Source organism: Cottoperca gobio, chromosome 24 (assembly GCF_900634415.1).
Source record: "Cottoperca gobio chromosome 24, fCotGob3.1, whole genome shotgun sequence".
Classification (NCBI taxonomy): Eukaryota; Metazoa; Chordata; class Actinopteri; order Perciformes; family Bovichtidae; genus Cottoperca; species Cottoperca gobio.
This window is the reverse complement of record NC_041378.1, coordinates 2,006,837-2,018,432: the sequence shown is the minus strand read 5'-3', so window position 1 is coordinate 2,018,432 and position 11,596 is coordinate 2,006,837. Positions and strand designations below refer to the sequence as shown.

At 42.0% G+C, this 11,596-nt stretch overlaps 1 protein-coding gene across 2 annotated transcripts; it reads right to left on the bottom strand.

The window, feature by feature from the left end:
• Nucleotides 1-142: 142 nt before the first annotated feature.
• Nucleotides 143-10,516, bottom strand: LOC115028891 (zinc finger protein 512B). 2 transcript variants are annotated; one of them, XM_029462800.1, is made up of 16 exons: nucleotides 10,228-10,516; nucleotides 8,660-8,781; nucleotides 8,511-8,566; nucleotides 8,345-8,403; nucleotides 7,563-8,137; nucleotides 7,140-7,232; nucleotides 6,706-6,804; nucleotides 6,376-6,500; nucleotides 6,175-6,261; nucleotides 5,858-5,956; nucleotides 5,602-5,769; nucleotides 5,038-5,235; nucleotides 4,808-4,909; nucleotides 4,499-4,561; nucleotides 3,876-3,974; nucleotides 143-3,773 (listed from the first exon to the last, which is right to left on the bottom strand). In XM_029462800.1, exons 2-16 carry the CDS (start codon nucleotides 8,757-8,759, stop codon nucleotides 3,057-3,059), a joined length of 2,640 nt encoding a protein of 879 aa, XP_029318660.1. In that variant the 5' UTR covers nucleotides 8,760-8,781; nucleotides 10,228-10,516; the 3' UTR covers nucleotides 143-3,056. The 2 variants fall into 2 exon arrangements, with proteins under 2 accessions (XP_029318660.1, XP_029318662.1); XM_029462802.1 differs by having other exon boundaries at nucleotides 6,706-6,798.
• Between the last annotated feature and the right edge of the window lie 1,080 nt (nucleotides 10,517-11,596).

The following is an 11,596-nucleotide window of genomic DNA, read 5'->3' as shown; positions in this document are numbered from 1 at the left end:
GTTTTATAAACATTTCACTTACTTTTATATTTTATTCCAGTTCATTCTTTTAGACTCGTATTTATATGCGTGTCTTCTCACCTGATGCTCTTTGCGTTCAGTCTCCACGTCGTTGTTACTGAAGACACGGAGCCCAAACAAATGACCATTAATTAAACTTTTAATCATCTGTGGTTATAACAACGCTACGAAATAGCAGCACATTCTAAAAAACAAGTAATAACATATTAAATGTACAGATTTGTAACGTAGGGTTGGCTGAGATCTTTGTGTGCTTACAGATGATACGATCTTATTAAGTGAACCTTCATTCAAACCTGGTCACCATTGATAACATTAATTTACATGATGCAGAGGTTTTGCAGTACGACGACTCCTCTGATGGCACTAAAATATAAAAGTTAGAACTATACAGGTTTCCTGTTTGGACTAACTCTGTAAGACAGAGGGATGTAAAGAAAGAAAGTAAGACACAAGCTGCGAATGACCGGGGGAAACACTGAGTCTCACTGACTGAACTACAGGTTGGACACTTCACTCATTAACGCTTGGACTTCTTCCAATAGTAGAGCAGGTTACTTCCTCACAGTACATGCACAGATTAACATTTGGTCACAAGCTTAAGTGGACATGGGAAGTATTTCAAAAGCAAGGAAACTTCCAACTTTTTAAAGCGTTTACATTTTGAATTAAAGACGATGGGAAATAATAATGAAGTGGACGTTTGATAATGGAGGAATCGTTGAAGTCATGTTTCATGCAGAAAAAGCCTCTTAAATATGGAGATTTCTTGCTTTTTTTGTTTAATATATTACTAACGTGATATGTTTGGGGTTTGCACTGACAGAACAAGACATTTAAAGACTTTTGAGAAACTGGGATGAACATTTTTCAATATTTCCTGACATCTTTTAGACCAAAGGATTAGTCGATAGCTGCAGCTCTGAGACACGAACACTGACGATGGGCTGCAGGTGTCGCAGCATGTTGCTTAATTTCAAGGAGTCGCGAGCTACACAAATAATAACAGTAATAAAAGCCAGAAAAAGACCCATATAAATCTTTTTCATCACTAAGCATTGAGTAAAATGACAGTAAGAGGGAACACAGTGATCATAAAGAGATCCTTGCAGGTGCTTTATATGTAAAATCATGAGTTCTGAAATACTTCCCATGTAAAAGGAGTTTCTATTTTAAACTCTTCCAAAAGGCATCTGATGGAGGTCAATGAAGGGTAAAGCACTTTGAACAGATCAGATCGTCAGTTTTACAGTGAGTCAGGTGAACACATTAAAGGCTCGTCCTCTTTCCACGTCTTCAAATCCACTCGGGTGACGAACCGCACAACAGAGAGGAAACTGAACACATTCATAAAGGTGTTGAAACGTCACAAACAGATGGCTGACAACCACACGTCACTATAGCAGATACAAAATGCATAAATACATAAACATTAGGCTACATGCTATCGGTTAAATATTCTGTCTTGGAGCAGAAGAGGCAGACGTCCTCCATGTGTCTTTTGTCTCCAGCGTTAACGTCAACGAACAGAACGGCTGTTGTTTTGTGATCAGCCGTTAACAACAATTATATTTATGTGCTTCAGTTTTTACTTTCCCTGCTGATAAAACTCCTGCGTGGAATGTTTACAACGGATTCAAAAATATGAGATTATTTCCATAAAACATCTTAAATAAATAAAAAGTCCCACTTTTCTAGTTTTTCCCAGAGCTTTCAAACATAACTTGAGGTTTTCCTCAGTCGGTGGGCTGCGTATGCTGAGGGAAATTAAAATATGTCCTATAACTTTGAAAGTAGATTTGTTTTAGTTTTAAATGATGGATTAATGCAATTTAAATGTGTCCACATGTTGACATCTTTAGGAGTCAGACCTGTGAGTAAACACATCGAGTATTTAAACTTATGTTGTTTTATTGGAAACTAGATATCATGAGGTAGGCCGCTTTTAAAAGAATTGTCCAACAATTAAGGATTAAGGGAAATAAACCTTCTTAAACGAGAAGAAAGTCTGCTTTAGGTACGGAGCGCTTAGCTTAGCTTAGCATAAAGAGTGGACGCGGGTGCAAACTGCTAGCATGGCTCAAAAATACACCCAACAAGTGAGAAATAAATGTTGTGATCCATTTTTTAAAATCTGATATGAATTGTTTTCTCTCCCGTGTTTATGAACAACAAGTTAAACCAGGATCTCTTTTCAGAATTATATTTCCATGCTCTCTAAAACACACAGAACTATTTAGAGCACTCAGACGACGGATGACCAGAATCTTTCTTTTCTCACTTGCCTCTCGAGAGACTTGCTGGAACTACTTTTTAGGATCGATCTTCTCAAAGTTAGTTCCCCAAGATGTCAAACTATTACTTTAATGTTATAGAAATGCTTTAACTTGGTTTTTTCATGCCATGAATTTGCTTCAGAAGTGATTTTCCTGCTTAAACTTGATGCCAGCCATAAACTAAATTGCTGTTAACTGTTAAAAAAAGGAATTTAGTGAAAATCTGACAGATGGAAATATGTTAGAGGAAGAGACAAGGTGACGAATCCTGTTTTCTATCGAGTTATAGCAGAAAGGCCGATCAAAGAGAAGCATGAAGTTACACAGATCATACTTAAGAGGCACACGATACTGTAGCAGCCTCTCTGTAGGTTAATGTAACTATTCCCCTTCAAGGTAAACATGAAAGACAGGAAGGGTTATCAAAGAATAAGACACATTTAAAGTTGGTGAAAACAATCTGTTACGGATAAACACACAGATAAACGTTTACTACATTTGTCTACACGACGACCGCTTCAAGACAGAAACAGCATCTGAAGTGCGTCTCGTCTCCACGGTGCATCGTCTTCTTCTACAAGTTAAAAGGTTGCAGCTCTGTGGTCAGCTGCCTCTCACGCGTTTGTCTAGTGGGTTCTTCTACGTCACGGCTAATAAACAAGGAAGGGACACTCGCCGGTATCTCTTTCTACCGCTGTTACTCTCAGCTCGGACGTGCGACGAGGGTTTAAGTGTTTTTATTTTTAGGTGGATTTTTTTTTAAGTGTTCATTTGCTCCTTTCCAGACTCGGCGTGCGGCTCCATGATGCCCGGCCGTTTCAGGTCCCACTGCTCAAGCTGTCTCTGCTGCTCCACCTCTGGTTCTCTGGATGGGCTGCCAGTATTACCGTCGCCGCCACCGTCACCGCCTCCGCCACCGCCACCACCGAAAGCAAAGCAATCCTTCCTCTTCCCGTCTGCCTTCCCCCTCTCCGCCTTCTCTCTCCTTTTCCCCTCCACCATCCCGCCGTCGTCCTGTCTTGGTTTGTCAATATCGGCTATCTCCATCTCGAGCGGGGCCTGCTCTGGTCCCGGCACAGCTCCCCCCCGGTCCATATCCACCCACATGGGACCGGGAGGAGGCTCCAAAGGGGTGTAGTGGAGCATCTGCATCTGAGAGTCCACCTGCGGAGGGAGGATCTGGTGCTCGGCGTGGAGGAGCTGCGTCTGGTGCTGGAGGTGATGCAGCGGCTGCAGAGGGTGCTGCATGGGCGGGTGCTGGAGCTGATGCAGATGCTGCTGATGGTGATGCTGATGGTGGTGGTGGTGATGCTGCTGCTGCTGCTGGTGGTGGTGATGCTGGAGGTGGTGTTGATGATGGTGGTGGTGGCAGTGATCCACGATCTGCTTGTCCACATTATGCACAAACTCCTTGGGCTGGTTTTTGAGGAACTTCTCAAACTTCTTGGAGGCCTTTTTGTTTGTCACGAACCAGTCCTGTTGAGAGGAGTGAAAACAGTCAGGAGGGGACTCGTCTACTTACTGTCGTCTTCACTGTTCACACTGAAACAAGGTTAGAGGAACTCGTGGCGTGTTTACCTGAGAGTGCACGGAGTTGATGTGGTATTTCACTCCACTCTCAGAGTTGAACTCTTTGTTGCAGATCAGACATCTGTACTTTCCAGCCTCAAAGTCGCCCTGAAACCAGATGAAAACAAGCAAAACATTCATGACATCCTGGAATGCTCTTTACTCATTCACTGAAAGGGTTTCCACACCTGTTCTCAAGTTAAATTCAAGCACTTTCCCAGCACCTTACAGCTGTGGTAAATTACAATAGCAGAAACAATTCAGTTCTCTCTGACTTGTTTTATTTCTTTATGTAAAAAGTGAACTATTCTGGGATTTATTATGAATGTAATGCAATTACAATGTCAACAGTTTCAAGCAATTTATTCAAACACCTTGAAAACACATTAAAATTCAAGTGTTTTCAAGGATTCCCAGCCTGCATCTGTATTGTGATCGTGAAAGTAGAGAAGCAGATCTGTCAGATTTTACGTTTACCAAGCAGCCAGAGAAGCACGTGAGAGCATGATTATTATTTTCACATCGTTTCCATATGTACTTGCCCATGCGTCGTATCTTTTACTCTGCCGCTCACGCCATTAAGCACAAGTTGTGTTACTGATTCTGAGGTAAAAAAGGAAAAGCTTACGTACCCTCGTGCAGAGTCCCAGGTGGGCTTTGAGCCCGGACACACTGGTGTAGATGGAGCCACAACCCTGAGGACACAGATGAAGCAACATTATGGATTCTGCACGTTTATAAAAAGATCCTGAGTAAATAAATGTGCAAATGCATCAGTTTCACTTTAGAGGTTATTATTATTATTATTTAGTCCTCATTGCCTTGACTGGTATTTAATACACACAGTGCACAGTACAGTCACCAGGCTGCACACACTGCTGCGATCACAACAGGAAGTGTATAAATACTTACTGAGCTGAGACTATGACGCTGTTTCCTACCTGATTGGGACACTGGACCTTCCTCTGCAGCTTCACCTCATTCTTCCACTTCCTCAGAACCTCCTGGCTGAAGGCAGGCAGGCCCGGCCGGGCGTACTTCAACTGGGAGGAGCAGCACTGAAGAAGAGGAGGTCAGTGAAAGCCTTGTACCGTCAGCGTGTACTGGTACACACGTGTGTGTTTTCATACAACATTCAGACAATAAACACGCAAGATGAGTCTTTTCTTGCCTTCTTGTCGTCTGGCACCAGGTCCGACTGAAACTTCCTCTTGGGCCAGTCTTTGGGCAGCTCGTTGTTGGCGATCTCAGCCAGGTGGAAGTTTGCGACCTGGGCCGACGCTCGCTGCACGCGGCCGCTGGCCGTCCGCTCCGGGTTGGCCTCCCTGTGGGCCTTCAGCGCCTCGTCTTCCTCGCTCTTCTGTGGCGCCTGCGTAACAAGAGGGGAAATATTTCAGTACGTAAAACATCTAAAGATTTAATCCAGTCGTCATAATTTCATAAGCGGTGGACGATGGATGGGTGGGTGGATGGGTGGGTAGATGGGTGGATGGATGGATGGATGGATGGGTGGGTAGATGGGTGGGTGGATGGATGGATGGATGTATGGGTGGGTAGATGGGTGGGTGGGTGGATGGATGGATGGATGGATGGGTGGGTAAATGGGTGGGTGGGTGGATGGTAAAGGTGTTTATTTTATTGACTTTTCTTGATATGTCTTTTTATTCTTATTGTTGGTCGTTCTCTTTCATGTGACGCACTTTGGACTGTTAGTAAGAACGCTGCAGGGACTCACAGGAGCGTGCTCTGATTTCAGGTGATACTCCAGACCCGCTTTTGACTTGTAGGTTTTCCCGCAGTGAGAACAGTTCAGCAGCATCTTCTCCAGCTCAGACTCCTCCTTCCCGCACTTCTTCATGTGGTACACGTAGCCCATGATGCTGGTGAAGGCAGCAGTGCAGCCCTGGGGGAAAGAGAAGTGGGAATCATCATCTTTTCTTATCCCGTTTGAACAAATCTTAAATTATTATTATTATTATGATTCAGTTTACCTCTTTAGAGCATTTTAACTTGCCCAGTCTCTTCAGGATTTTGCGCAGTTTGTCTTTGATGGCACGATCATCCAGGTTCTTGGCGTCTTCTGCCGACGGCTGAAAACAGGAAATAACAGCGTGAAGGAACAGACTCCACCGAGTGTGTTTTCATTCTCCACTGTTGGTCTTCTGTATTTATGAATGACACAAACATTATGTAACATGCAAAGAGAAACCTCGACTTGGAGTTGTAACAGCTGGTAATTGTGTGTCTGAAGAAATAATTCAATATGGAAAGCGAAAGAACGAAAGAAAGCAGAGAAGGTTCGACTCACCAGGTGGCTGTGGTCGGCCATGACGTGATACTTCATCCCTGTGGAAGACTTCAGCTGCTTCCCGCAGTGTTGGCAGGTAAAGGGTTGCTGCACACAACAGGAGTAATAGTCAAACGTGCTCATGTATACAGATACATGTTTATTCTTAAGAATAAAGCAGGAAGTTACTCCATCACACGTAGGTGACGCGATGGTGCTCACCAGTCTGCAGTTCTCCATGTGCTTCTTCAGCCCCTCCACAGTCTTCCTGCTCACACTTTTACACTTCGGACAGGTGACTCTGCCTTTGGCCACAATCTGGAGCTGATAACGCTCCTCTTGACTTCCTGGTGGACGTGATCAAATAAAGTTTTACTGTGAATATATGTAAATAAGCGTAACTTTACTTTATCACCTCGGGAAAACTATTTCAGTTGAAGACAAATCTAAATGTCTTAACTTCACAAAAACCACCTTTATTTTCTGGGAGGATCTATTTATCTGAGACAGATAACAGGTGTTCCTTCTCAGGTGTAAAGAGCAGCGTCTCACCTGCAGGGTAGGTGGGAGGCTCCTTCTTGGAGGAGAGGACGGCGGGCTTCTGCTCCTCGCTGGGCGGGGCCGTCGACGCCTCACTGGCTGCATCTGAACCTCAAATATTCAAAATAAAATGACTAGATTTTATTTTCCAGAACAGATTTTTACTGCTGTTGCCATTTCACAAAACTAAATCCTTCATTTAAGAAATGTTGTTTCCGTTCTACCCGAGCAATTACAACTGCTATTACAATAACACACATGTGAGTAAGTATAATAATGACATGCAACTCAATTTAATAATATAATATGTTTTATTAGGGCGGGGCATTTTTATTTTATTTTACTTTGCATGATTTATTTAAACTCTACTTTTTGCAGGAAATCATCTGAATACAAATCTGTGTCTCAGTGTCACCTCATGAGGATCAGACGAGACGCTAACTTACAGGAGTCTCTGCCCCCTGGTGGCTGAGTGAAGCTATTGTTTCCAGGCAGACCTTGCTCCAGCTCCACTCTCAGGACTTTCTTCATGTTCAAGTCTTCAAAAGTAAAAAAACAAAGTCAATCTCCCAAACAAATGTAAATATCTAAGAGGAGGCTGTCACCTCTTCTGCAGGTGCAAACACATTTCTTCTTCTTCTTCTTATATAAGCGTGCAACAACAACCACAACATTCTCACACACACACATTTAGTTTGGGATGTAATTGTAATTATTTATGATTATGGAGAGAGGGGTATGACATACAACAAAGGTCCCAGAGCCAGAATGGAACCATGGTTATATATGATGATCTGTATCCACTTGTCTTTTTTTAACCGTGTGTATTAATTAATTTGCCCAAATAAACTAAGCTAAAGAGTACGTACCGGGTCTCCAGACATGCCCTCTGTCTCTGCTCGTGTTACTCCAGCCTTGGTCTTGGCTTCGGCCGGTTCCCCACGCCTGCTCCGGCCCCGAGGAGGCCCGGTCTCTTCCCGGATCCCTGCCTGCGCTCCAGGCCTGATCCTGGCCTCGGTCTACGTCGGCTGCCCAGCCCTGCTCGGGGCCCCGGTCCCGGCCCGTCGCCCAGGCCTGGTCCGCCCCGGTCTGTTCCCTGTCCCTGCCTGGTATCCAGGTCTGGTCTTGACTGGAGTGTCCCGCTCGGTCTCTGCCAGAGCTCCAGACCTGCTCCTGCGGCCGGTCTCGGCCCGGGGCCCAGGCGTCGGGGCCTCTGTCCCTGCTGGAGTTCCAGCTGTGGTCCTGAGGCTGGGGCTGCTCCCTGCTGCTCTCGGGGCCTTGGGGCCACACATCCTTCGCCACCAGTCTTGGAGGCAGCCTTGCAGTGGGCGGAGCCATGGACCCTGGGTCTGCCCCATTGGCCAGGCCACCTGATGACATCACTGAGCAGCTGGTGGTTGGGTAATCTACTGTTCCTATGGAAACACTCTGGAGGTCCTCGTACCTGATAAAAACAACAACAATGCACATTTATTATGCATTTATTACATTTTGAAGTGTAATAACATGCACTTGAGAGCCATTGTTTATCAGATAGTTTATTTTTCAAGCTGCTTGTATTTGTTTAGTAGTGTTAAGATTATAATAGAGATGCATTCATTATCATGCAGAGTTTGCAGCATGTGTCACGGCAGGTGGACGAGTCTCTTACCTTTTTCTACCATAAGTTCTCTTCATCTTCAGAGCATCCTGGGCTTCAGACTCGTCATTCTGAAACCAAATACAGAACAGTAAAGATCCAACGGGGCTCATAAAGTTGCTTAAATACATCATTGCATGCAACAGGATGTGTATATATCGTGTGAGTTTGATCTCACCTTGGGATATCCAACTGAATTTAAGTCACAGGTTCTTTCTGGTAATCGCTGAACAACTGTTTGAGAGAACATTTGAACAATGAAAGGTTTTTAATGGCGCACAGAGTCGGCTGCTCGTCATGTTCTGAATAAAGAATGTTTCTCTTTACCTGGACATGGCACACCACCTTTAGGTTGTGACTGGACAGACCTCCTCTTTCTGGGCACGTGCAGAGGAGACATGTCCCCTCCGATGTGTGCAGGGTCCATTCTAGGCTCACAGAAATCACCACTGAAACACAGAACAGAACATGTGGATAAACTATTTTACATAATCCTACTTCTTTGTATTTCTCTGTTTGTGATACATGCAGGATAAAACACAGTAAACATTAGACAGATGAAGGAGGCAGTTATATTTTAATGATCCTGAAACAACAACCAGAGACGAATGTGTTTATGATACAAATCAGAGTTTCTGCAGGTTTTAAACAGTTAAATTTAAGACTTAATAGAATGAAATGTAAAAACAATTTATATTTTATACTAGCAGAAGTACAAAGGAGAATTAATATAAGTCCTAGAATTACTTTAACTACATATTTAACATCCTCCTAATTCGTTTTTAATAATTAACTTGCCTCACGAAACCTCGTTAAATTCAAGAAAAGCTCAGTAATTGCCGAATGAATACACATTTTAATGCTCTAATAATGTAATTTGTACCGATACATACAAATAATTACATTTTCATAACCAAACCCAATACTGTGTCTGAGTTTCAAGTCTTTATTTTATTATTAATTATTTATTACAAGCTAAGAATTTGTATTAAATAATAATTTAAAAAAGTAATAAATACATATCCGCAATTATAATAAGAATGACACAGTTTCATATAAAAGAACAACTTTATTTTGGAGCCGTATTTTAACACTGCAGTATTGTTTTTATTGCTCAATCGTATTTTATTAATGTAAAATATTTATTTATTAAAGGAAATTATCTTCTCCTTTACCTGCTGCAACATTAAAGCAATGAACACATTAATGCATCACTAATTATAATCCAGTAATATGACATTTATTATTCTGAAATGGTTCATTCTGCATAATGAGTACTATTACTTCTGGAAGAGTACTTTTACTTGTACAGTATTTTTACTACTTCTACTTAAATAAAACACCTGGATACTTCTTCATCCACTGCATATTTCCTTACACACTTTTTGCAAAAGATGGTGTTATAATATTTGAGTTTAGTGCAGAGACTGCATCTGAAAAGGTTCTTTAAAGTAGTGGAGATGAGGTGTTTGGTGCGTCCTGCTGCAGCTCCCGTTGTGTTTACAGTATGTGGACCTTCATCATGACACGTTCAAGGCCACTGACCTGCTGCTTTAACGGTCGGGAAAAACGAACACAGGCTATCAAACAACGACAGAAAACGGCAAAAAAAATGTAAATGTTATAAGGTAGTTAAAGTGAATACTGTTCTTTTTCTCGGTCAAGTACAACTAACAAAAAAAAACAAAACAAAAAATCAGCCATTACCGAGGCTGAGGCAAAAATCATTGTCTGTATAAAAACATTTTGCTTTTGACGACGACGTCGAGCAAAACAGCTAAAGCAGAAGTAGCTAGCTAACAAGACATGTCCTCCACACGGAGACACCTTAACCTGTCCTCTCTGCCGTCCATTGTTTCTGAACGGAGGAGGTGGAAAAGCAACGGGAGCCTTACCGTCCTACAGCTCACTCCCTCCGTGAAGACGGTTAGCCTCCATGTCTCCGAGCCTGGCCTCCTCTGTCGCCTTTCCCCCGGCAGTGATGCCACCAGGAGGGCTAACATCCAGGAAGGCCTGGTCCGGGACTTTAAACTAACTCTTGAGATACAACCCTAAGCTTTGACAGCATCTACATATGAAGCACGTACACCGGCATAATTCACGACACTGTATTTGTATGTTTGTCGGCGGAACGCCCTCCTGCTGGAGAGAACAAATAAGACCCGCATCTGCTGCTGCATTCACGGGTTGTCGGAAATACCGTGATTTTCAGAATCAGCTTTACTGGCCAAGTATGCAGTGGTGGAGAAAGTACTCAGATCTTTTACCTAAGTAAAAGTAGCAATACCACAGCGTAGTAATACTGTACAAGTACAATGCATGCATTACATTTAATTACTTCAGTGATTAGCATTAAAAAAAAGCAAAATGAAAAGTACACATAATTATGCAGAATGGCCCATTTCAGAATAATACATTAAATATTATAATTATTAATGTCACTATATTGTTGCAGCTGGTAAACATGGGGCTGGTTTGAACTACTTTAAAACTACTAGGTATCTCACATGTATCTATTATTAAGTATCATCATGTTTAGGCTGATTATTTTTTGTATAAATAATCTGAATCTGCACCCTGTAACTAATATTATCAGATCAATGTTATAGGAGTAAATAGTACAATATGTGCTTCTGATATGTTGTGCATTAGAAGTGTATATTTTGTGATATTGGGCTATACAAATACATTTGATTTGATTTGATTTGATACAAACTTTGCTGCTAGATTTCAAACAGAAAAGCTACATTTTACAAAAATCCATTTACGTTTTTCCCCCACCAATCTGATGTATTAAGACATTTACGAGCCAACCCTGAAGGCAGCAGCGGTCAGCAGCACTCAGACCAGAGGGGGCGGGGCCTCGTCACAGCAGCCTGTCTGTGAGAGCTGATTGGCTGCAGGGTAGTAGGAAATTAATGTTTTTATAAAACGCTATATAAAGACAGAGAATAAGAAACATAATGTGTTTTTTAAACATTACAGCATGCAAACCCACAATACAATTATGAACCTTAAAATAAAATAATATATATATATATATATATATATATATATATATATATATATATGGAGGAATAGTAGCAATACCACAGTATAGAAATACTCTGTTACATGTACAATTCCTGCATTCCGTTTGTTTACTTCAGTAAAAGTACAAAAGTATTAGCATTCAAATATACTTAAAGTACTAAAAGTAGAAGTACTCATTATGCAGAATGGCCCATTTCAGAATAATGTCTATTATATTAGTTGAAACCTGCA

Bases quoted from the DNA above. Each gene is read 5' to 3' on its own strand.
- LOC115028891 (XM_029462800.1), bottom strand. From the start codon at position 8,759: ATGGACCCTGCACACATCGGAGGGGACATGTCTCCTCTGCACGTGCCC. The intron at 8,404-8,510 runs GTGAGATCAAAC...ATTTGGTTTCAG, and splicing joins ATTCAGTTGGATATCCCAAG to AATGACGAGTCTGAAGCCCA. The intron at 3,774-3,875 runs GTAAACACGCCA...TCCTCTCAACAG, and splicing joins TCAACTCCGTGCACTCTCAG to GACTGGTTCGTGACAAACAA.